The 26,105-nt window shown below is 41.5% G+C and overlaps 1 protein-coding gene across 7 annotated transcripts in view; it reads left to right on the plus strand.

Moving 5' to 3' along the window:
* Window positions 1-26,105, plus strand: part of IQSEC1 (IQ motif and Sec7 domain ArfGEF 1) — a 167,904-nt gene that overhangs the window by 124,413 nt on the left and 17,386 nt on the right. For all 7 annotated transcript variants that reach the window (XM_021544790.3, XM_021544792.3, XM_077786043.1 and 4 more), the window contains 8 exons: window positions 4,113-4,392; window positions 4,946-6,210; window positions 19,402-19,563; window positions 20,790-20,912; window positions 21,659-21,825; window positions 23,382-23,521; window positions 24,784-24,813; window positions 25,865-25,990. In XM_021544790.3, the coding sequence (XP_021400465.2) occupies window positions 4,113-4,392; window positions 4,946-6,210; window positions 19,402-19,563; window positions 20,790-20,912; window positions 21,659-21,825; window positions 23,382-23,521; window positions 24,784-24,813; window positions 25,865-25,990 (2,293 nt within the window). Of the gene's footprint in view, window positions 1-4,112; window positions 4,393-4,945; window positions 6,211-19,401; window positions 19,564-20,789; window positions 20,913-21,658; window positions 21,826-23,381; window positions 23,522-24,783; window positions 24,814-25,864; window positions 25,991-26,105 lie in introns of those variants that run through there.

A 26,105-nucleotide genomic window follows, 5' to 3' on the forward strand; every position in this document is an offset into this window, starting at 1 on the left:
AGAGGAAATGTTTTGCATTGGTCATGGCTAACCACACAACTAGAGAGGGAGAGAGGAGACAGAGCTTCTTATTAGGTAGCTCTTGAAAGGAACTCATCCCTGAATTTTGGGAAATGACTGTAAAATCAGGACCTTTTCCTAGCAACAGCAGCTCCTCCCCTTTTTGTCAGTCTGGATTTTTTTTTGACCGTATTACAAGCTGAGGTTTATACAGGAAGAAATTTTCAGTTTTTGATAAAATACTGATTCAGTCAGTGCTGGCAACTGTTTCAAAAAGTTATTTAGTTGTATAAAGTTTTTCAGTTATTCTATTTTAATTTTTTTTAATGCAAAGTCATATTATTAATACAAATTATTTTTAAATATTTTATTTTCATTCTTTAGTTGTTCTATTCTGTGCTTCTTTGTAAAATACTTGCAAGCAGCCTTTCACTTTTTCTGCCTTGGCAGTTAATGAATGTCTATTTTCTGCTGAAGCAGGAGTGCAATAAAACAGTTGGACTTATAGGTTAAATTCAGCTGTTTTTCATTCTCCTAATATTACACAATTAGAATATTCAACAGATTGCTGGGCTCACTAGTGATATGCAGTTGCACATTGCAGGGAGATAAACCAAATTAATCCACTAGAATGTTTTTTTAAACAATGAAATTGTCAGTAATTGTACTGGACATGTCTGGTAGGTAGCAGATGCCTCAAATTGGAGACCTTTATTAATAAGCCGTTCCTAATTCCAGTTGGGACTTTTAATTAACATTTATATAATATAATATATATGCGTGCATATATATATATATATATGGTAAAAGCATAATTAATAATAGTTAACAGTATTACATTGTCCATTTTTGTAGTGTGCTTAATATACTTAATTTCTCACCCATCAGAGAGAGGCAGTGTGTGCAGGGTGGGAAGTGAAACAGTGCTGGAGAGGTGTCTCAGCTACTCCCTCAGTCCCAGGGAGACTTCTCCTGCCATTGCTGCAAGCCTGGAGCAGAACCCTTGACAGTTTTGTGTGTTGGCAGTTTTAATGAGTGCATAGATAAAAACCACCCTCGTAACCCTGCAGTAACTGCCTCCTGTTCTGAGTCTGGGTAGGAGTTGCAGAATTCTTGGGTTGGAGAAGCCCTCCCAGGCCACTGAGTCCAACCATTCTCCAGCACTGCCAAAGCCACCCCTGCCCCGTGTCCCCAGGTGCCACATCCACACGGATTTTAAACTGTCCCTCCCACGGAACAGAGCATCTGTCCAGAGCAGCCAGTTTCTCCTCTTCACTGGGAGGAACAGTGCCAAAGGCTTTGCTGAGGTCCCAGCAGGTGACATCCACAGCCTGTCCCTTGCCACTAAAGCAGGTCACCTTGTCACAGGAGGAGAGCAGGTTGTTCAGGCAGGACCTGCCTTCCCCAGCCACAGGCTGGCCAGGCCTGATCTCCAGGTTGTCCTGTGTTGACACTCAGGGTGACCTGCTCTGTGACCTGCCCAGCACTGAGGTCAGGCTGGCACATCTGGAGTTCCCCAAACTCCCCTCCCACCCTTCTTACAGATGGGTGGTTTATGTTTGATAACCTCCAGCGGCCCCGGCCTGCTGGGGAGTGCCGGGAGTTGGTTCAGTGAGCGCTGCTGCCAGCTCTGTGCTGCTCCCCTCCGTGGAGCAATCCAGCTTGCCATCCTTACAGCTTCACACAAGTCATATTTGTTGACACATTTTTCTTCTCCAAACATATGTAAAGTAGAAGAAGTAGAAAGCAAGCTGCTTTTCTTTGCCAGTGAAGTTTCACTTTAATGAAGTAATTCATATGGAGCTTCAGCTGCTCCATGGAGGCTGGGAAGAGCTGAATGGGGGAAAGCCTTCAATGAAGCCTGTGCATGTGTGTTTGCTTGGGGGGCTGTTGTTGTGCCTGTTGTAAAAGGTAATGACTTCCATGCTTCAAAGGTCAGGTGGCAGGGAATAGGCCCATGAGCAAAATGAGGTCGAGCATTACAGTCAGTCAAGCATCACATTTATATTTGGAAGAAGTACAAAAGGCAAACCAGAAATTAAGAAGAAATCCTTAACTTTAGTCAGAACTCTGGGCAGACATCCTTCCAACTTCTGATTAGGGCAGTAGCCTTGTTTTTGAGAAAAAGGTTAAGGGATTCATCGAAGGTAGCATTATTAAAATGTCAACAGGAGGTTATAATCAGCATGGAAGGGTTATTAAATAGTTCACAATGCAAGGGTGAGGAAAGCAGAAAACGTCAACAGAGCTTAAGAAGATAATTCCAGCCTTCCTGTTAAAAACAAATTTGCCATGCTTGTATGGAAAGTACTTACAAATAAACTGGCAGCTAGGATGTGATGTTCAAAATAGCACAGCTCACAGTTGGCGGAACAGAGGAAGGAATGTCAGTGTTTAAAGAGAGAACGTGAAGCAGCTCAGTATCATACCATGTCTTTAATGGATGCTTCAGAGAGAATAATCTGTTTGTTTTTAGCGGGTGGTTATACACAGTTTCAATGTCACCGGCAGAACTCTGGATAGTTTATCATTTTTAAGTTGAAAGCCAGCTGTATCACAGAGGGAAAGGGATTAGTTTCCTGTCAGCTTCCTTTTTGGAAAAAGCAATGTGTGCACGCTGCAAATATTTCCAGCTTGGGCTAAGTATGTTTGAAAATGCTTTTTGGTTGGAGTAATATTTTGATGGGCAAAGAGAGAGGACTTGCTTTCAGTTTTACATGTTTATGGAAGCGTTTTAAGAAATCTAAGGGCCTTTTTTTTTTTATCCTTCCCTTTAAAAAGTACAAACTGTTCAAGAGTAGAAACTGGGAGAGTTTGGCCGGGGTTAACCCTCAGCTCTTCAGTGGGTGAAGAACATTCTTTTAGAAATTACTCTGTACTTTTTGAAGGGACAGCTGAGAGACAACAAGAGGGCTTTGGTTTTTAAGTACATATGAATGAAAGAAAAAAAAATACAGGGTGTGGTGGGAATGTGGAGTTTTACTTCTTTGGAGTTTCGATGTATCGTTCCTAAAACAAAAGGTAGGGGAAGTGCTGCTTGTACTGGTGCATGTCTGGAGTGTTTACTGAGTCTTTTGAAGGATTTTTTTAAAAAGTAAAATTTCTTTTTTCTGTCAGTGCTCTGTGTACACAGGATGAGACAGACAGTAAATAGTTCTGTGCAACATGAAAAGATGGAAGAGTGAAAGTGCATGTATTGCAACATGAGTGTGCTCTCCTGCAAATACAGCCCAAATACAAATTGCTGTTAGTCATCAGTGCTTCACAATACACCTAGGGCTCAGTTTAAAAATGTTTCCTATTGTGTGCAACCATTTTAATATAAAAGGTATTTTCCCTTTCCTTTATTCCTTAGCAATAACAGCATTTTTGTGAAAAAAAGTAGTCTCTTTGCCAGATAGATGCTATTGAGCTTTCTTCACCTGAAACCATGTTGCTTTCTATTAGCTAGAAACACTATCCCTTGGGATGCTTTTATTCCAAAACCTGCCAAAAGTATCCCATGGGAGCCATCTTTCACTAGCAGGGAAAGAAAGAGATTTCTCTTGCAAGTACTTTTCCCCAAATTTAGTTTTCAGAAACATCATAGCTCTCAATATCCATTAAATTCTAATCTCCACAAAAGTAATCCTTCTATGTCAAATTGTAATATAAGGGTAAGAAAATACTGCTTTAATTGGTCAAAGCAAAGAAAGACACAAATAAGCATCTGTCATTTTGAATAGAGAAGCTTGGAAATAAGCAGTCTTATAAGAAATTAGAAGTTTTCATTCCTTTTACAGAGTAGCTCCTGAGTGACGTAGTCAGGATGTTATTATTAATTAGTGCATAAAGTTAAATAATTCTTGAAACCTCCATTCTCCTGTTTGACTCGCGCTCTAAAGATGTCATGGGCGTGACAGATTGAGATTTACTAAAACTACAGCAATAACTGCAGCAAAATCTGCTGCTTGTCATGAAAGCCACATTCCATGTAACACCTGCATGGGAACAGTATAACTTGCTAGATGCCTACACAAAATGAAAGTAAAGCAGAACAGTGCTGTTTGCTGTTGAGAATTTTGGAGTGGTGGGCTCACCCGAGGCTTTTGCTGTCTCTGTTTGTTGTGCAGCGTTGAGGGGGAGGCTCCCAGCAGCGAGACCGGCACGTCCCTGGATAGCCCCTCCGGCTACCCGCAGGGCCCTATAACGCACAGCTCCGCCCTGAGCCCCGAGCACTACGAGCATCCCTACGGGCTCTACTCCATCGCGCCCGGCCAGCAGCGAGCCCGCCGGCCCAAGCTCCAGCACTCCACCTCCATCCTGCGCAAACAGGCCGAGGAGGAAGCCATCAAACGCTCCAGATCGCTTTCGGAGAGCTATGAACTCTCTTCAGACCTACAGGATAAGCAGGTATTTGAGCTCTGGGACCTCGTTTGTGTCTGTGAATTGGGAGAAGTCTTTTCTAGCATCACTTCAATTGGGACTTTGAACCCCGTTATTCTTTGTCCCATACATCTGTTCCACCTCCTAGAGAAAAGTGTAAAAGATATTAACAGATTAATTAAGATTTAAGAGATTTAACAGTTAATACTGTTAAAAGTAAAAACAGTTCTTGGAATTGAGATTTTATGCTCCAGGAGCATGCTAGAATGTAATTGTACAAAATATTTTTCTAAGAAAATGAATAATTTTGAAACCTGTGTGTTTTTGTTGTCACAGAAAGGAAGAACTTATTGCAACTGATATTCTCTTATATCTGTGAGGTGAATTAATATACTTTTGTGTTTTATGGTGGAATTTGCAGATGACTATTCCGTTCATCATTGGAGTTTTGAGTTTTTACTTTCAAAACCAGTATATATAAAGTATAATAAAGTGGTTATGAGAGTTAAATGTTCTTGTGAGATTCTACCCTTGTCCCGAGCTGCACGAAGTGACAAGAGGTGTGTGTGTTGCCTGGCAGGTGGAGATGCTAGAACGGAAGTATGGGGGCCGTCTGATAACCAGACATGCTGCCCGCACCATCCAGACCGCCTTCCGCCAGTATCAGATGAACAAGAACTTTGAGCGCCTGCGCAGTTCTATGTCCGAGAACCGCATGTCAAGGCGCATCGTCCTGTCCAATATGAGAATGCAGTTTTCCTTTGAAGGACCTGAGAAAGTCCACAGCTCCTACTTCGAGGGGAAGCAAGTTTCTGTTACAAATGATGGTTCAAAGCTGGGCTCCCTGGTACCGTCAGAGTGCAATGAGCTCGGGGAGACGGCTACCATGAAGTCCCCGGCAGCGTCCACTGATTTCTCTGATGCTATAACAGAACTGGAGGATGCTTTTTCGAGGCAGGTGAAATCCCTGGCGGAATCCATCGACGACGCGCTGAACTGCCGCAGTCTACATTCAGATGAAATTCAGAGCGTGGAGCAGGTTAGGAGCCGGGAGATGGAGAGGGAGAGCTGTGCCCCAAGCAAACCAGCGATCCACAATGTGGATCACAGGAAACTGGACGAGATGACAGCGTCCTACAGCGATGTCACGTTGTACATCGACGAGGAAGAGCTGTCCCCACCCCTGCCGCTCTCCCAGTCCGTGGACAGGCCGTCCAGCACGGAGTCGGACTTGAGGCTCCGCTCCGTGAACTCTTCCCAAGAGTACTGGTCCATGACCCACAAGGATGATAAGATAGACACTGATACGAGCTGCAGGAGTACCCCATCACTGGAATGTCAGGAGCAGAGGATGAGGATGGATCACCTCCCTCTTCTCACTATCGAGCCGCCCAGTGACAGTTCCGTGGACTTGAGCGATCGCTCAGAGAGAGGCTCATTAAAGAGACAGAATGCGTATGACCGAGGCATCACCAGCCAGCAAGGCAGCCCTAAACATATCCCTCACAGCATTGCTGCCAAGATCATCACTCGGGAGGAGCAGGAGGCCAGGCACAGGGCTAGGCCCATAGACAGTCACTTGGCCATCAATGGCACAGCAAACAGGCAAAGCAAATCAGAGTCTGATTACTCTGATGGAGACAATGACAGCATCAACAGCACTTCCAACTCCAATGATACAATAAATTGCAGCTCAGAATCCTCTTCTAGGGACAGCCTAAGGGAGCAAACCTTGAGCAAACAAACCTACCACAAAGAGACTCGAAACAGCTGGGATTCCCCTGCCTTCAGTAACGATGTTATCAGGAAACGCCATTATAGGATTGGTCTGAATCTTTTTAACAAGTAAGTACAGCAGTTCCTGCCTTCCTCAGTGTCACTGAGAATGAACCAGCAATATTCTTCTTGTATCAGGTAAGGTAAGAAAGGTCTGGTACTGACCTTTAAATGAATAAACAAGGTGCTTGTGGTGACTGTTCATATTCAAGTTTAAGTTGATGTCTTCATAGTTTAACAGCTTCAGGAAAAAAAGAAAAAATATAATTATGTGTATAGGAATGGTAGTAAATTATTGAAGATTAATCCAACTCCTTTCTTGGGGAAAAATATGGTGGCTTGATCCTGATCCATTTTTTGGTGTTATGTTATAAAAAAGTCAGATTTCTTCCTACCCTAATCATGTAGGTTGTGTAAAACTCATCAGACAGGAATTAGAAACAGCATGCAGCATATGATGAGTTTCCTGTTTAACACTGGAAGGCCCTGGAATTTGTTCAGTAGATTTCATTAAAACTGTGATGCTAAAAGCCAATGCACTGAATATTTTTTATACTAAATGAATGTTCATAATTTATCACAGAGCTATCACAAAATTTGTATTTCTGCCTATGACTGATAGCTTTCCTATGTTTTCCCTGTGGCTTGAGTGATTTCAGGCCTCCTTTTTTTAGCAGTGCTTTGATGTATTTGGATTGATAGGTTGGTGGTTTCTCATGTATTTGTTGTAACATTGCAGTCAATTAAAGCTTTTTGGTGCCATCACATGAGCTGTGCATTACAGCCCCAAGTTTGGCTGTAAACACTTTCAGGTTTAGCTTTTAATCTGTGTGAAAATGCCTTTATGGGAGTTTCCAGCCAATTGGAATTATGCAAGTCGTAGGATCGCTGCTTATGAAGGTGAATGGGTAGTAAAATACATCAATTAGTTCTTTTTTAGAAGATTTGAAAATAACATCCTTGGCTGGGCAAGTGGGGAGGAAGGTGTTGGTGCTGTTGGCTGACATTTAACACTTGGTGCTTGCCTGAGTTTTGCACAGCAATTAAGCCTTGAGCAGTCAATGCTCAGTGAACCTCAGGCTTGGCAAGAGTGTTTGGAATCAGCTGCAGAAGGGTGTAGGGAAAAATGAATGGAAAAAGTGCCCAGGCAGCATGCAGAGGTGAATGAGAGCATTGGAAGCTGTCAGGTGCTGCTAGTGACACATCAGTAGGAGGCTAAAAGTGAAAAATAAACATCAGGAACAGACAAGAATAGAGGCAGTTGTTTGAAACGGATCGAAGTGACCTTGCTGCACGGACTTGCACAAAGATAAACCTGTTTTCTGTATTGATGTGAGTGATGTGCAGCTCCTCAGCAGTGAGTGTTGCAGGACAGGACTCTGCAAAATTGCAGGCAGCACCTCTGAGTGGCATCTTTTGCTCTGTAATTTTCTTTTTCCCACTCTATTTTACCTCCAGCATTGAAAGCAAAGATTGTCATTACTTTCTGCTAAGTCAGTGTGATTCTATTGATTCCACAGACACTCCCCAAGTATCACACATATTCCACATGCCTTGGGTTTTGATTATGGCTCTTCAAGTCTGAGGATTGTGACATTTTCCTTAATGTGCAGTGTCAGGTATTGAACTATCATAGAGTGTGATGGTACATGAGTCTGTAAATTCTTTTGAAAAGGGAGCTGGAGAACCTTCAAAACTTTATTCTTATGAAAGCTCAGGAGTCTCTAGAGAGTGCATCAGGTAAGATTGCAAATTGCATCTTGAGGTGAGTGGTCAGTGCAGTGGCCAGGTCAATGCAGCAGTCACTTCACTGTCTTTTCACCACATTATCTTCACAACACGTTTGTGATCACAAAACAAGGGAGCAATGACAGTGTTGGCAGCAGCTCCTGGGAGGATGTGTGCTCCACCCAGGAGGAAGCACTGAAAGAAGGGGCTTTGAACTTAGCTAGTACAAGAAGGCAAGTTTTTTTCCAAATGTCTGCATCTACCAGAGGAAATTTTAGGCATGTCTTGTACAAGGAGTTCAGGTTAATTTCACTGTGTCTTTGAAATCTTCCTTGCTAATTACGATCCCAAGCCTTAATTAACAAATGTCCTTTCTTTGTGGTACATGAAGCTTGGCTGAAATGCAAAGAATTAAGAACCTTAAAGAAGTGCATGAATTGTAGCAAATACTTTGCTTTGTTCAGCAGAAGTGGTAAAAGTATTAGAATTTTAAAAGCATGGAAAATTACTGTCATCTCAATTGAAATTTCAGTTTTTAGCTTTCCTGGCTTTCCTATTTTAATAACAATTTTCAGAAGCCAAAGTGCAGTTTTCTTATCAGAGGCTCTTTGTTAGGATAGGCAGTTATGGGTGGTGTAAAAGTTGAGCACAGCTGGTGGTCCAGTTCACTTAGTCACTGATAGATGCAAAACATCAGTAGCACAAAGCTCCCTGGAGAATGGAGAACACAGGACATTGAGAAAAAATTACAGGTAATTGAAAATCACTTTTCTGGGAGTTCTATTGGAAGGTGTCCCTGCACATGGCAGAAGGTTTGGAAGAAATCATCGTTATGATCCCTCCAGCCCAAGCCATTCTGCGATTACCATGGAATTTTTTTCAAAGTGTAACTTGGCCTTCAGTTTGGAACCTTAGTGTTGATTAAAGAAGTGCACTTTTCAAAGGCATTTTATAGTGGCCCGTAAGCTAGAAGGTAAAGTAATCCCCCCAAATGGAATGATTTCTGCCAAAGAAATTGCAAGTGAGTAACAGCTTCTGTGCATTGCCGTGGCTCTGAATGGCAGCAGTGATTTCCCCCTGGCAATGGGCTGGCAGTGTGTGCTCCCATTCATTCCTCCCCCAAGGAAGGGCTGCAGGTGCGTGCCCAGAGTGCAGCAGCTCCCAGGGAGCCTTGGGCAGGCCAGCTGTGTTGAATTAGGCATTTTCTTCAGTGGAGCTGGAAAGGGATGTGGACTGGGAGAATTGCACGAGAAACTGTTCCTCCCTCACAGGGCAGAAGGAAAACACTACCTAGAAAGGTTTATTTTGCAGGCTGCAAATCCTGCCAATGCAAATCCAGCCTTCGAGGCTGGTTTGCTTATAAACAAGGCTTCAAGAGGCCTTTTGACTGCTGCTTTAAAAACAAAAACAAGGAGAAAAAAAAAGTTTAAAAGAGCTGTGATTTCATTCTCCTGTTTGTTTTGACTGCAGGCTGGAAATACCAGGTTTACCAGTTATTGCACCCCATTCTGGTAGGATTTTCAGGTTCCATCCTGCTCCTGATGCGCTGATGGTTCTGAGAGATTAACTCAGAAGTGTTTAACCTCATCAGTGTGAGGGGACGTGTCCTGCCCCTGGGTCAGCAGTGCAGGGCTGGCATTCTGTGCTCGAGGATTGCCACAGAGCCTTGTGCCACCACGGGGGTGACAGCAGCTCCGGGTCCCTGCCAAGTGTTTGTGGCTGCCACGTGTGCTTGTTGCTAACACTACCTGGGGTTGCTGTGTCCCCTGCCCGTGGTGACACACCCGGCGGGGCCATGGCAGAGAAAGGGACAGGGCAGTGCCTGCTCAGCACTCTTGGGCACAGGGCACAAACACCTCCTGTGCTAACGAAGCAGTGTCAGCAAAACGGGGACAACGTCAGACTGGCACAGTGGTTTGAAAACTCATTGCAGCTGTGCCTGGTGTTACAGAAGATGGGAGATAAGGGTTAGCATTGCTCAGACTCGGTTTTTAATCTCGCAGAGCCTGGAGCCATGTGTAGTGTCTCCTCTGGGATATCAGCTATTGGCAGGCTCTGTAAATGGTCCTCCCATCTGGCAGGGTTCCTGTGGCATTGTGTTCCTTGCCATGGGAGCCAGTCTTGCTGGGGCTGATTGCTGACATTGCTGGTGAGGAGAGACTGCAAAGTGCAGCACAGGGGCTGTTTCACTGCTCTCAGCTTTATGCCAGGGCATAGTTTAGGCTTTACATCCTAATCCTACATGTACTACTTGGGGATACATGAACGTGACGCCACTTTACAGTGCTAGAACAGAGCCTGGGACAGCAATAATTTTACAATAAATTTTCCCAGATGCGTTTCACCCCCCCACCTCCCTTCTTTTGTCTTCTTTTCCTCTCTGGAAAGGGCAGTGACAGATGGAGAACTGTTCCCCACGTGTCCTCAGTACATTACAATGGTCTGTGCTGGAGGGTTTGCTGTATCTTCTTTTATAATGGACCATTATCAAGGTTCCTGCTATTCCAAAGTTCTCCCAAAGGATTTATTGACAAGAGATAAAAAGGCTTCAGTATCTGTTTGCAATATGCAATGATGTATCATCGTTAGCCCTGAAAGCTCTACTGGCTTCCTTTATTGCACAGTGGGGATGATTTTATTCCGATTTAAAACCCCCTGTTGATATGAATTGGATACTAATTCCAGAAGTAGTTTTTCTAACATTTCTAGATTTCCTGGAATATTAGTTTAAGATTTTTTTTTATTTTACTAAGCCGATATGAGAGGAATTTGCTGAGTGCTGGTGGGATTATACCAAAGACAATATTACAAATTACAGTTTCTAGAAAAATTCTTCTTGGAAATCTGAGGCGTACAATAATAATATTGTGAGAAGGCACATTTTTCATTTCCCCATAAAGCAGCTGTAACTGTTCAACAGATGTATAAGGTTTCCATCATTTTCCATCTCCAGGTAGAGACTGAAGGTGATTTGGATTCCTGTGTATACTGTCACACTCAGAAAGTGCTGCAAGCTTTGTTTCTATTTGAAATCCTTAAAAGTTGCCAAATGTTACTTACTTGGTTTTTAAAAAATAGTTTTGCAAGTAGTTGTTAATTTAACTCCTGTAATAAGTGCAGTAATTTGGTGTTCTCAATTTACACCTTTCATACTCATAATGAATTTCAGTTAAGATGCTGAACATAGTTCTGTATTGCTTAGAGTCAGTCTCATCCATTCTAATATCTGGTCTCTAAACATGTGCTTTTGGACCATCCTCCTTTCAATTAGAATTTGGAAGCTTATTGGAAGCATTTCTAATTATTTTAAACTTTGTAAATAGAGATTTTAAGTAGGAGGGAGAAGGTGTAAATCAAATGGAGTTCATTCTCCTTGCCTGTGAACCAATTATTTTATTTTGCCAGCTGATCCCTAATATCTGCAATGATTTTTTTTTTTTTTTTTGAATCATTTGATAGAAAGAGGAAGGGGGAGAGGAGAGGCTTGGCCAGGATTTCACAACAGAGCCATTTGCTGTCCTCGTGTGTGTGCTGACAGGAACTTTGCTGTTGCTGCAACATCTGGACTGCAGATTATTCAGGCGCAGTTGGTTCCAACAAAAATTAAAATCAAAGCACTCCATGTAACTTGTCCTCTAACATGCCGAGGAGTTAGTAAGTGGAGAAGAATGTTCTTAGTATGACTCTCATTATTTCTAAAAACATTTAGCCCTAAGTGAGAACACCCAAAGAAAAAAAAAGCTTAGTGTGTTTTGCTTTGTTCTGTGCGTGTTTTATCTTTTCTCCCGGAGGAGCCATTTTTCCTCCTTTTTTTTCCAAAACAAGTGCTTTGATTAGCATAAATTATATCCCATCTAAAACAGCTGAAATGTAGACCCAATAGTAAATTGAAGTGCCGCATTCAAATATGGGCACGGGGATTCCTTTTATTGCCATTAAATTCAATATAAACTTTCCCAAATACTGCAAGCAAGTGTGGATTTGCTGGAAGCAGCAATAGCTGAGTGTGAGTGGCCGGCCCTGGATCCCTGCAAGAACCATTACCTCATCCCTGCCTCCAGCTCCGGCTGTCCTTAAACATTCCAGGCACACTCCTGCCTCCCTGCTACGTGCCAGGAATGGGAGCTGAGCTCTGACAATGCCTGCGTGCCTCCTGTTGGGAAATGAGCCCATGAATGGAGGAATTTTGCTGGCTGAGCAGCTCCAGACAGTGGCTGATGGGGCTCCAGGTGTCTGAATTGGAATTCCTTCTGTCCAAACATCTCCAGTGGTCAAATTTTGAGGGTGACAAATGTGACCAGCTGCGTTTGCAGGAATGCAGGGGACAGTTGGAATAGGGACATGGGAAGGCTGTGTAGGAAAAGAGTTGAGAAAAAGAGATGGTCTCATCAACTCTTTCTTGTGTAACAGTTCATATCTACCAACTGAATTAGGGTTTTGTAGGTTGTAATTGGCAAATCAGGAGATGTTTAAACTGTACTTGCTCAAAAGGTTTCCCTTTCAAAGGGAACGTGACTGTCAGAGTTTCCCATTTTTACTCAGCAGAGTTGCAGAACTTGAAGCTGAAGTGCTTCTGTTTGGTGTAACTGGTGAGGGTGTGGAAAGAGGATTTAGGGCAGGGACATGAGAAGACATAAAGACAGGGACTGTTCCTTAATTTAAAGGACAGTCATCCTGAAGTGTTGTTCCTGACAACACTTGCACAAACATGAGGGCAATATTTAGCCCTGGCACACAGTTCTGAGAGGCAGCCAGTTTTCCATATGTCTTGTCCCCAAGTGGAATGTGCTTTGCTCTGCTGACAGCTACCAAACTCCTTTCCCTGCTCTGTGAGAAATGCAGTGGGGTTAGAGAAGGTGAGAACACCCTCACAGAGTGTTTTGGTCCATTACTTTAACTTAAATACTTCCTTATTATTGCCTTCTTTCTTGTGAGGAAGGAAGAAGTGGGAGGGACAAAAAAGCAGGCTGCCCACTGCCAAGAGAGGGAATAATGAGGAGGTAGGAAGGGCTCTGGCAGGATGACTCAGGGCTGTTTTCACTAGCAAGGACATGCCCAGCTACTGCATTGCGAGTGCTTGGGGTGTGCCTCTGTGCTTCTCCACTGTGCTGCCTGCTCTGTTCATCAGGAATGATGCTTCTAACACAGGAAAATCCTTTTTTCCAAAACAGCTTTAAACTCTATTTTCCCTCCTTTATTAGAATAAGCCAATCTTTCTGCTCAGGGGCTTTTAGGTGCCTTTGATATACTTTTTACCCCTTGATACACTTTTTACCCTTTTATAATCAGCTCTGATTCAGGCAATACTTTTCAGACCAACCTAAACATCCAGTAGCAGTAATAATGTTCAATATATAATTTTCTAGTACTTTGTTAGGAAATGATGCTGTAAAGAAACTGGTTGGTCAGGCAGAAAATAATGGTAGAACCACATAGGTCAGTTGCCCAATTTAGTGAAAATACACATCTACAGAGTTTCCTTTCTTTATTTTGCTCCCCCACCAAAGAGAACCAGGCACTGAGATCACTTCCTGGTGAAATCTTTCATGAGTGGAAATTAACTTTTTGTGAACAGAGGTTATCCAGGTAATTAGGTCTGATTGCAAGTGTGCCCTCACCTTCTCATCTGTGGTGGGAGGTCTTCAGTGAACTTTAGTGAATTAATATCCTAATGTAAGAGAAATCATCTCCACTGGGGGCAAACTGTAGTGCTCCTGCCCAAATCATGGGAATAACTATCTATCTCCCTGTTTCCTTGAGATGCAGAGGGGAGAAATGTGTTCTTTCCTGGCTGATTTTCCTGACCCAGGGATTTTTTCTTGTAGTTACTAGGAGATGCAATTTACAGCCAGTTTTTCTTTCTCTTCATTAAACGGTTGTGCAGTTGAGAAAAGCACAGCTCAGAGTTCCCACTCAGTTTCTCTCATTTTCCTCCTCTCAGTCCCCTTTTGCCTTGCTGTGGAGTGAACTGTGACAAGTTGTTTTGGCACTAGTTTTGGCAGTATTTTAAGGATATTGGTTTTTCCTTCTTAGACAGAAGGTTTAAAATAGACCTAGGGATTCTCTTGGCTTCAGTGCAGCAGCAGTGGGCTTTTCAGCAAAAGCAAAGCAAGAAATACAACCATAGAAACAAAATTGAGCTGTGTGCCAGACTAAGGAGAATGTTCAACTAGCTTGTTATTGCCAGCTTGGTTATTTTAAAATATTTAACTTCTTAAATGATGCTAAGAAAAGTCTTAAGTTCTTGCTTTAAAAAAGCCATCCCTGTTTTTTAGTGTTGAAGTAATGCTTATTTTTGTGACAACTGTAAATGTTTTCAAAATGAGATTGCTGGTATCAAAGGCAAGCAAGATTATTATTATTTCTTTTTTTTACAGAGGGCTGGCATCATACCTGCATTAAACTCTGCACCTCTGACATGAAAAGATTTCTTTGGCAGCTGTGTGTTTGTGAAGTGTTCCTGTTTGCAGTGGTTTCTAACAGCCTCTAAGAAATGTTTGTACGTCTGGTTTGCTCGTTTTGAAATCGTCTCAGTTTCCCTGTAGCAGAGACAAGGAACCAACAAACATAGGTGTGCCTTCAGAAATCCTGGAGTTACAGAAGTTTCACCCAGCTTCTCACTCTCAGCCAGGCTGGCTTTGCCCCCTTGCCTCAGTCAGCTGTTAGAGCAGAATTCTTGTGGTTACTTACACTGTTCATAAATCCCTGCTTTAATGCAGATGATACTTCTGGCATTGCTGGGTATTGGAAGTGTCCTGTGCTTGTTTGTTAATTAATGCTCTCATTTTACAACTCTGTTATTGTCTGAGCTGTAAAAGGAAATACAGAGATTCCATGTGGTTTTGGGTGTTTTTAAGCTTTACATGTTCAGCACATCAGGGATGGGCAAGGCTTTATTCACCTTTGTGCTGTGGTTTTGTGGCAGGTTTCTGTTTGAGGCAGTGCTTGTTATATTCTCTTCTCTTGGCTGCTGTAGACACAGGCAATTTATCCACACTGTGGCTTGGATACTACAAATGATGGTGCCGCTGTGGGGAGTGCTTGACTGGATTAAAAAATAAATAAATAAAAACCAAGCCAAACCAAACCACCAAACCACACTGCCAAAAAAACCCCACCAAAAATCAAAACATAAAACAACAACAACAAAGAAGAAACAAAAAATAAACCCAAACCCAAAACACACAAAACACCTTTTTGCCCTAATTCAGTTTGTCAGGAAATCCCAAGTCAGCAACAGGAATGTGAGAGGAGCCTGCTGCCAGTGCTGGCAGTGCTCACCCAGCTCAGCACTGGGCTGTACTGGGTTTGTCCTGCGCCAGGACTGGCTGCACCAGTAAACCCAGGAGATACCAGGGCATCCTGTGCTGATCCCTCTTACCATCCCGAATCCAACTACAAGCTTCTCCTCCACCAAATTCATTTTTCAGAATGTTATAAATGAGAATTTATTCAGCCAGATTAAAAATAAGAAAAAAATAATTTTATTAGCGGTCAAATTCTATCTAGCCAGCCACAAGGACAGAACAGAGCTGAGCCCAGGGTCGGCCCTGGGTGTGCAACAAGGAGTCAGCCTCAGGAGAGGTTTTCCCCTATGCCCACACACCTCCATCCTGGCACAAGCAGATTTTATAGGGAAAATTCCGCTTGAGGCCAAGATTTCAGCAATCAGTCTTTTCTTCAGAGTCCATAGGTTAATAAGATTTTCTTTTTTTTGGTGATGAGGAGAAATAATTCAATGTCCGGAGTAGGTGAATTCTTGATGAGAGTTACGGGAAGGCTGCATTCACATGGATCTGTCTGAGGATTTCCATGATATCCATCTCGGGCCATTCGTGCGATGATCAGCACCGATGATCAACACCTGGAGTCCGGATGGCCAGCACCTGGCCGAGCCACATCCTTTTACTTGTAAATCAGTTTCCAATATACACCCAGTCTGGCCTGCAAGGGGAGGGAGCTAATACAATGGGCATAATATAACAATTATCCAATATTACATATTTCGTACAAGGAATGGTGTGAATTATATTTACTACACATAACAAGAATCACTGCAGTGTTTTTATAAAAACAATATTTCATGAAAATTCAAGGACAACAGTTTGGATATGTTTAGGAAGTCAATCAGGTTTGACCCCTTCTCCAAAGGAGAAGCTGGCTTTCCTGCCTTCTCAACCTCTGGCAGGTCTTGAGCACTTCTGGATCTGGCCAGTACTCTCTAAGAAATGAGCTTATTAAAATATACTTGATCTGTTATTTTGAAGTTTGCATTAATCCTTCCATCATTTTATTTCCCTGAGAAGTCACTTCAAACCATCCTAAATGTCTTCTTATTAATCAGTTTCTGGCAAGATCCTTAGTCCTTCAATCAGCCTCTGAAAATCGTATGAAAAAGTTTTGCACATCTTCTGGTGTTGATTTTTTCTTCTTTTAGTAGAGCCTTGTGATTTTTTTTTTTGGTTGTTTCATTTTACTTGTTTTATTGTTTTCATTTTGGTTGTTTTATTGGGTTTTTTCAGACAGAAGACATTTTTAAACTCAATTGGAAGCAACCTTGTAAATATCAAAAGTTCTCTAAATAACTACATCATCAGCTATGCAAGGTGCTAATGTTAGAGGGTTTATTTTGCTATTAGTTAATGTATTCAAATCTGAAAATAACTGCTCTGCTTCTGCTGCTTCCTCCAGTGCTATTTATAGATTTCTTATCTTGTCTGTTATTGGTCTGTGTAATTAACAAGCCATCAGTGGGAATTTTCCTAATCACAAAAGACTCTTAGTTGTAAGTACAAAATGGTCTGTGCCCAACTCTGAGCAGACAGAAATGAGGATAACTTATCCAGTCCTGTTCAGTCCTGACCCTTGTGTGTCCAACTTCCTTCTGCATCCAGTCAGAAAAAGTCAGGCTTTGCTGAAAAGGAGTGTTTGTTCAATATAAAACAGCTGGGTTTGCAGCAGAAAATCTCTGGCTGCTTGTGTTGGTCAAACCTGCCCTCCCCAAAGCCTGGTGTGAAAACCCTCCTTGGGAAGGAACAAATGAGTTTCTGGTGGTTTGCTGGAGGTTTGCGCCACAACCTTCACATCCTCCTGGTGCATTTAGGAAGCGACTACTTCAGACTTGGTGGTATTTGAAATTTCTGGTGTTGGAGATTACTTAAATTTCCATTATCCTATTTAGTTCTTCAGTTTCTCTGACTTCGAAATGAGGCAAAATGCTGCTTATGTCAAAAGCAGAAAGAAAATGCCCCCTTGAGTACATTTTTCTCTGAACCTGTTGTTAACTTCACTTTTGAAGTAAAATTTCCTTGGAAATGCAGCACTTCCAAGGACTCTGGAAGAGTCATCATTTTCTGGTAAGTACTTTTCCTGGTGAATAAGATAATGTCCCACCTGGTGGGAGGTGGGAAGGAGCTTAAAACAACAATAAAGCTCTGAGCCTGCCTTACTTACCAGATGATTGATCAAACAGGGAAGGAGCAGCCTTCATTCTTACAGCTTGGGGGTTCAGGTGTTATTTTCATATTATTGCTGCCAGGTTACAGCTTTTGTAACAAACTGGACTACTTTTAAATAATCCCAGACTGCAAAACTCCCTAATATTTCACTCCAGCATGAGGGGAGCATTGATAGGAAAAGAACTCTTGGCTTGCAGTATTTTGTAAATGGATTTTTAACTCTGTTTTGGACACTCACCTAGCCCGATTTGAAGGGTATTTGAATCAAGAGACTTCGTATTACCAAGCCAGGGCAAAGCTTCTTAGGTGAAAAAGCTGACCCTGACTTACATAAAATTATACAACCAGAGAGGGGCTGATGAAAATTAAATTATTTTATCTTTGTGATGATTTTAAATGTTCAGGCTTATGCAGGTGTTAGGAATTCAGTTTGGTTTTTAGTACAGTAAGCAATGATCCAGCATTTTCTATATGTCAAGTAAAGGTGATATATGGATTAAGCTGTGGGTTTTGAGTGCTTTTTTCTGGTTTGACAGTCACTGCAGAGGAGCTCTCCTGGATTTGTATCTCTCTGAATTTACTGGACAAATGCAGCTTACTAACAAGGGGGATGGAGAAAACTTCCTGTTTTTGTTGGATGCTGTGAATTTAAATTTAGAAAGATTAAGGATTCTGAAATACAGTTTAAAAGCATAGGAACATAGCAATTACATTACTTGCAGAAAGGGACCTTTTAGTATGAAGGAGATTAGTTTTAGAAGATGACCATGTGTGTAATCTTATTTCAGATGAAAAGAGCCACAAAGCCTGATGCAAGAAATTGAGATTTGAGAACTCCCTTTTGATTAAATTATATATATTTCTCTGATCTGTCTAATTCTTAGTAGGGTATTAAGTGTATAATAATGGAATGTAAAAGAGTAAGAGAACTGAATGATGATGTATTTAGCAATGATATTTGCAATTAAAACCCTGGGGAAGGGTTATAGTTGTGTGATCAACCTTGTATAAAAATAGTACGGTCACCTTGTCCTCTCTGATTGATTGATTTTGCTTGCCTTAAAGGAAATATCTTTTAGGTCATCCAGCAAGCTGCAAACCAACCACTCTTACAGGTGGACATTATAGCATAATTTCATGCAAAATAAAGCTGATGATGGAATTACTGATTCTGTAAAGATTATCCTTGAATATTTTTAAAAGCAATGATGGTTTTCTGCTGTGTTGCACTGCTGGATGATGCAGTGTGTAAGGGGGATTTTGCAGCACTTGAGAATAAAGCAGCATTTGGCTTTTTAAGCAATATATTTTATTGCCAGCTCTGTCCCAACCCTCCTCCCCAGCACACACTTCTTAAGAAGTTAAAATGAGTGGCTTTGCTTTGTTTTGGGATGTGAAAGTGATAATAGCTAAATCTGGAGCTGTATGAAGAGATGTAAAGAAACAGGGAAGGTGCCTGTCTGAAGGAGGGAAATCTGGGGCAGTGGGTGTGTTAAAGGAAGGAACTAAAAGTCTCAATTAGATGAGAGTTACACCATTTTTAATTGCTTCTTTTCGCTTGACTGGCTGTAGTTTTCCCCCTTATTTTTTCTTCTCTCCTCTGGCTAGTGACACCACTTCAGATGTTTTTATTCATTAAGTTTAACTTTTGCCAGCAGGCAGGGGGAAGGTCAGGGGAGCTCTTTTTGTTTCTTGTTTTTCAGCAGCAGCTTTTCAGTTCAGTTTCTGGAAGGTACCTCTCTCCCAGCAACAGGAACTTTTAGTAGCTGGTGTTGGGCTTTGTTCCACTGGCAAGGGAGCCTGTTTGCATCCAGAGCCTCTCCTTGGGAGGGTTCTGGAGCAGGGAATGTGTTAAAACAGGGAAAGATGTGTCTCAAAGCTGTCAGCTCTTAGCAGTGAGTAATGCATTCAACTGCGCATTCTTGCAGCTACACGAGCCTATCCTGTTGGGACATTGGTTAAAAGTGATTGAATATATTGACCATAATTGGCAGAACTGTTGTGGAATATTAATCAGATGTGATCAGGAGCAATTGAAGGAAATTCATGCTTTTACACTATCATTTCTCCTCAGAAAACCCGAAAAAGGAGTCCAGTACCTCATTGAGCGGGGATTTGTGCCCGACACTCCCGTTGGGGTTGCCCACTTTCTGCTGCAGAGGAAAGGGCTCAGCCGGCAGATGATCGGAGAGTTCCTGGGCAATCGGCAGAAGCAGTTCAACAGGGACGTGTTAGAGTGAGTGCTGCGGGGAGGGGCTGGCCACTGCCCCGTGGTACCTCTGCTGTCTCCATGCTTCACGGAAATACTGCTTCCTTCCCCTCCCCATCCCCAACGTTGGCCAGCGTGTTTCTGGGGGTCCTTAATTGTGTTGATTACTTCATTTGGAGTCTGCACATATGCTTGACACCTTGGAATGCGAAAAGGGCTTTTGACACTCTAACAGAACTTGCAGTAATGGGCAGCCTGTGAGCATTATTGCAGAACTGATAATAAAGTTTAGGTGAGGATTGGAAAGGGTGTGAGAAATGGCAGGCTCATTGTTTCGTTGTGCTTCTGCATAAAAGTAAAAATATTAAAAGCAAGGGGAATAAATTACTTGCTGTTAATCTACATTAGTTAGAGTGTTACTGGAAGAAAAATATGAGCTACTGCAATTTGTTATTGTATAGCTATACATTTAAGAAAAAGCTTTTAAAAGTGGATAGTGCTTTCTGTGGTTTCTGCATTACAATGCTGTTACTTGCAGTGATTCATGTCTGGTCATTTCAAAACTAAAAGCTGAGCTTAAAGGAAATTTATAAGCTTCTGATTTTAAAGCAGTCTTTAAACCAAGTATTAGAATGACATAGTTCATGTTGCTGATTATATTAAAATGGTTCCTAAAAGGGACTGTATTTTCAGAGCAAGAAAGTAATTATTTCTCCATAAATGTTAACTGAAAGTCATGGCAAATGATGAGGAGATGAGAGATACAGTAATAATAAGAGAGTATCCAAACAAGGTTATTTTTTCTCTCTACAATTAAGAACATTGCTAGACACAGAGCCATTTGGTGCAGATTATTGTGCCTGCTGCAGGCTGTCTGAGATATGATATTTTGAGCAGTATAAACTATTATTGTTGGAGGCATTGTGATAGTTGATTGGCCTGGAAGCACAGAACTAATAATTACTTGTGGCAGTGGTGCATCACTTACAATGATCAGACATTTGTCATTATAGCAAGATCTTCAGTTAAAAAACACAAGTTCACATGTGCACATTCTCATTTTATCTGTTATTTCCAACCTCCCTTCACAGCTTACCTGCAATTATTGCAATTGCTGCTGAAAGTTTAAAAAACAATTCCCTGAATCTCTTGTCAGATGGAAAATTGAAAAGTTTTTTCTGTTTCAAAATCTTCCCTTTGGTACTGTGTTATTAGAAATTAAGAGACACAATGTGAATCTGTTTTTGTCCTAGCTGTGTGGTGGATGAGATGGACTTCTCCACAATGGAGCTGGATGAAGCACTCAGGAAATTTCAGGCCCACATCCGTGTCCAAGGAGAAGCCCAGAAGGTGGAGCGGCTCATTGAAGCTTTTAGGTAGGATATGAAATAAATCCCTCAGTCACCAGAAACCTGCTGCTTTGCAGTCAGACTGCAGACCTGGGGAACTTGGGCTTATCCAAGTTACTTTCCTGATTATTTTCAGTGTCCTCATGAGGTACAAACACTTTCAAATATGTCTTGTGGTGGGGGGGGAGGTTGCTAAGTATGGAATAGGAAGTTTCGTTTTCTGGTGTTGTTCACGTGTGGCATTTGTATTAATAGAACTTTCTCAGAAGTTTTTCTGGCATCAGTTGAAAAGATACGCAAGGATTTTTGAACATCTCTAAGAATTATATTTGGATTTAGTAGTTTATAAGAGTGGAATTATAAGCCCATGCACTTTCTAGGGTACGTATTCTCCTGACTTTTCATTAAACACTTCGACAACAGTGGGAGAAAGAGGAATCACTTACCAGTACTGACAGAGGTGTATCCAGGGCAGGATTAGGTGGAAATCACCATACGTCAGTAAGCCAAAATCACTGCTGTGTTCTTACCTGCTGTTGGGGCATTAATCACTGAAAAAAGGGAATATAGAAGTTAAGTAAGTGAAGTTACAGTTAAGGAGAAACAAACTCCTTGCATGCTCAAGGATTGCCTTACGAAAACATGTGGCTGGAAAGCTAAAGGTGTGTCTGGAAGGGAGCAGTAGCTTGCTGAGGCTCTGGAATGTGCAGGTGGGTTATTTGGTGCATTTGAGCAGTGCCTTCCAGCCCTGACAGCCTCCCTGGTGTCCCCAGCCAGCGCTACTGCATCTGCAACCCAGGCGTGGTGCGGCAGTTCCGCAACCCCGACACCATCTTCATCCTGGCCTTCGCCATCATCCTGCTCAACACTGACATGTACAGCCCCAACGTCAAACCTGAGCGCAAGATGAAGCTGGAGGACTTCATCAAGAACCTCAGGGGTAAGAGACCCTAAGGGCAAAGCTCCTCAAAGCTTTTCCCTGTCACTGTCCTTGCAGGGACACTCTTGTGTCTTCTGGGAACAACTTCACACTGCTGTCACCCGTCTGCCATTTGGACAGACTTCAGTCATTTCTGTAACAGCAAAACCAGAATTAATTGTGTAATATTTTGTCATTTTTATCTTGTCTTTCTTGAGTGGATGGATATCTTGTCAGAATCTTTCATTTTCGGACCAGTGAAACCAAAATACTTGTAGTGTTCTGAAATTTCAGATTATGAAAATGAAAGTCCTGGTTGGTGATTTTATTCCCTGAGATTGATATAAGGCAGTAATGAAAAACCTGTGCTTAGCAGATGTTTCAGCTTATCAAAGTTTAAGTTAGTGCTGAGATTTTATTCTAAAATCCACAAATACTCCCAAAGGCCTGATATGCATCTCTTGGCATAATGCTGCAGTTACATTTGTGGAGTTAGCCACAGCACATTCGCTCTGAACTCCAGCATGCATGCCAGCAGTTCTTGTTACTGAAGGCATTTCTGTAACAGGCTACCTTGCTGCAGTAAATCACTGCATCACAAAGGGTGAGCTGTGGAAGACTTGGCCATGTGGCACAGAACAGAGGTGGTTTTACTTGCTTCTATCTACAAACAAATTATATTTTATCACTGTATTTTTTATGGGAGTAGTAGTTGCACTGGGTGACAAAATATTCTATCTTTGCTTCTGAATGGGAGATAAGAGTTTATTACTTTAAAACCTGTTTAGAAAAGAGACATGCATCTCCCTGTCCCCAGAAAATCCAGCTTTAAGTCACTTAGTGAAATTGGACTCCTTCCATTGCTATTAAAAATTCAGGATCAAGCATTCAAGACAGTGTGGCATTTGTTGGAATACCATGCCAATGATAATCACACAGTGCTAAACAATAATATTGGCTCTGGGCTATTTTGTTGATTTTTTTTTCCAGACTAAACTAGTTCTTTTTGAAATCTTATAGGAATGTTGGTTAAATAATTTTAATGCATTCATAAGGTTCTCACATAGGAAATTATTTCATGAAGCTTGAGTAATATTGAGACAGAGGCAAAATGAAATGGTTCTTCTGCTTCCTCGCAGGGGTGTATTCCCAGGAGAATGTCATATGGAGGTTTTAGTGTATAAAAAGGAATTTAACTCATTGTAGCTTTAATACCAAACAGAGGTGTGAAAGAAAAAAAATCCTTTAGGAAATCAGCCTTTTTATGTCTTAGTTTTAGATGGGAGTTTTAAAAAAAAAAATCCTCAAAGCTGGGTGATCTCCATCAATGTTTTGGTGTATGGGTAGCGAGCTTCTGGAACAAAATCAGTGTTTAAATCATGTTCACACCACTTCCTTCTGCATGGCTGAGGCAGCACAAGGACACACAGGAGGAGCTGGCTGGCAGCTGGGAGAAACCAGCACAAAGATCCACAGGCAGGCAGACAGCACTGGGAGGGCAGGAAAACAGAGTGCCCAGGATTCTGTGTTCTGCCAGGGTGGGTCAGATCCCTGCTAACAGAAGTTCGGCCCTGCAGGGGTGGATGATGGTGAGGACATCCCGCGGGAGATGCTGATCGGGATCTACGAGCGCATCCGCAAGCGCGAGCTGAAGACCAACGAGGACCACGTGTCCCAGGTGCAGAAGGTGGAGAAGCTCATTGTGGGCAAGAAACCGGTGAGTGCCCTCTGCTCTGCCACGGGGCATGGGCAGGGCAGCACAGCTGGGCTGCTCCCCGCTACAGACCGGCCCACAAGGGCAAAGGGCAGAGTCTGTCAGAATCATCCCCTGTAAGGTTGACTTCAATTCTGGAGTATCCATGCAGATGAATTTTGTTTTTGCAGTCATGGGTGACATGATGATGTTAGGAGTCTTAAAATCCTTTATTGTGAAGCTTTACAATTCTGAAATATCTTCATTTTAGGCAGTTCTCATTTGTTTCTAAAAAACCAAAGTGCTTTGTTAATGTGATATTGTAGAGAACCATATTTCAAAATGTGCACTGTCAGTTACGGCCCCATAATTTACAAGAGTAACAGAGAAGTTCTGTTCACATCATCATCTTTGTCACCTGCTCAGCTGCCTCCATGACCTGGGATTTGTAAGGGGACACAGGGTCATTTTATGTCAGGACATAGCTGGAAATCAGGTCCCGGGGATTCTGATCCTGGGTTTGAGCATCCAAAGATAGGTTTGTTGTGGGAAAAGTCTTGAACTATTTTGCTATATAAATGAATCTTCAAAGCATCTCTTGGAAAAGGAGAGAGAAAAGAAAGGCCACAGCATTTTGCCTCCGAACGTGGATCTCAAGATTCTCCCTATTACTGTTAAAGGGCTTGGAACTGTAATCTCTTCTCAGACAAGCCTTATTCAAGGGATGGGGGAAGGGAATGAGGGACCACCAAAATTCTAATTTTGTTCTGTTTCCAGTAAAGAATGTGCTGAGGAGATCTCTTTGAAGAAGCAGCAGAAAGAAAGCAAAATTTTTATAAAATTTTTTGTCTATTTTTGAGAGGAAGGGAAATAAATATTCTGAAGTCAGTATTCAGGCACTTAATATGAAACTTTGTTTCTGTAATTGGGGATTTAGATTTATATATAGGCTTCTGTGGGAGATGTTTTTTTTTTTCCATGTTTCTTTTTTTATTCAGACATGTGGCAATTCAAATCCTAAAACTAATCCTGACGTTGTAAATTAAATGAGATTAAGAAAACAATGCCCTTGCTGGTGTCCTAGCTTGAAGGATTCTTCTGGTGGGAGACTTTTTAACTGTGTGCAAGGAATTTAGGGGAACAGGCAAGAGTCTTTATTGATAGCTCTATTTGTTTTTACTTTGTAGGCATTTAGTCATAGTCAGAACGTGCCGTATTTACTTGCTATGATACAGTTCTGTGTTTCTCTGAAGTTTAATCAACTTGTATGTGTCTTTCTACTGTAGATTGGATCTCTGCACCATGGACTTGGTTGTGTAGGTATTTCTCTCCTACTCCTTCAAAATTTAAAGTCAATGTAACTGGCAGCATTTTCCTAAACTGGACATAAGACATTCTGTTACCTTTTAAAATTTTAAATTACTGATCTTATTTCAGGTAACATTTTTATTGTGTTATCATAAAAACTCTCCAAAGTATAAAGATTTTCTTAAAAATTTATTTCCCTGAGGCTGCCTAATTTATTGCCAAGGGTCTTCTAGAGCTTTTTAGTACACTTTTTATTTATTTGAAATATTATTATCACTGTAGAAATTAACCAGTAAGGAATAAACAAATAATTAAAATCACAGTTTGCACCTCACCTTTCCACCTGAGCTGTGGTGTGTTTATTCTTTCTGGTCCATTTGAGAATTGAATGAGACTCTGGAAAGATACTGCCAGTTAAAGTTCACTTCTGAATGGTAGATGAGCATTGAAAATATTGATTCCAGATTTAAATCATAGGCATGGTCAGTAATAAAGACAAACTGTTCTTATAATGCACCAGTTTATGGATTTCTTTTGGTGTGTTAACAAGATCTCATTGTTTGCATTTGAAAGAAATTAAGTCCCACTCGTCAGCTTCAGAGATGCCTTCAGCAGACATTTCCAATAAGAAAATGGAAACTCAGTCTTGGTTTTCTTGCTGGCTTGAGAAAATAAGACAGATTGAGAATGCATTTGCTTTGTCCTGTTGTCACCATTTTCTTGGTATTAGGGAATGAAGAAATTGAATTAACTTGGTGGCGCAGCATTTCACAAAAGCTAAACTTTCTTTGCATCCTTTCTTCTAATGATAATAAAAATGTTCTAATAATAATAAAAATTATAATAAAAAGTGGAAGGAACTTTGATGAAGTTTGAATGTCCTGCAAGTTTGTGGCATAAATTCTTTATGTTCTTGTTGTTGGTCCTTCGATGAAAAGGTCTAATGGGCTTAGACATAAAAATGGTTGAAGTGTTAAAGAAAAAATACTTTGTGTATAAAAATTGCTCTTTCTTGGCTAGAAGCTGTTATATGAACCATGAATTTTTGTATTATTGCAGGTGCTCTCTCTCCCCCACCGGAGGCTTGTTTGCTACTGTAGGCTGTTTGAAGTTCCAGATCCAAATAAACCTCAGAAGCTTGGATTGCACCAACGAGAAATATTTTTATTTAATGATCTTCTCGTGGTATGTATTTCCAGGCAGAGAGAATGAGGTATTCAGAAATACTATCTCCATGAAAACACTGGCAATTAAGTATATGAACATTCCTAAAAATAAATATCTATTATCCTGTATTCCA

Source organism: Lonchura striata, chromosome 12, assembly GCF_046129695.1.
Source record: "Lonchura striata isolate bLonStr1 chromosome 12, bLonStr1.mat, whole genome shotgun sequence".
NCBI lineage: Eukaryota > Metazoa > Chordata > Aves > Passeriformes > Estrildidae > Lonchura > Lonchura striata.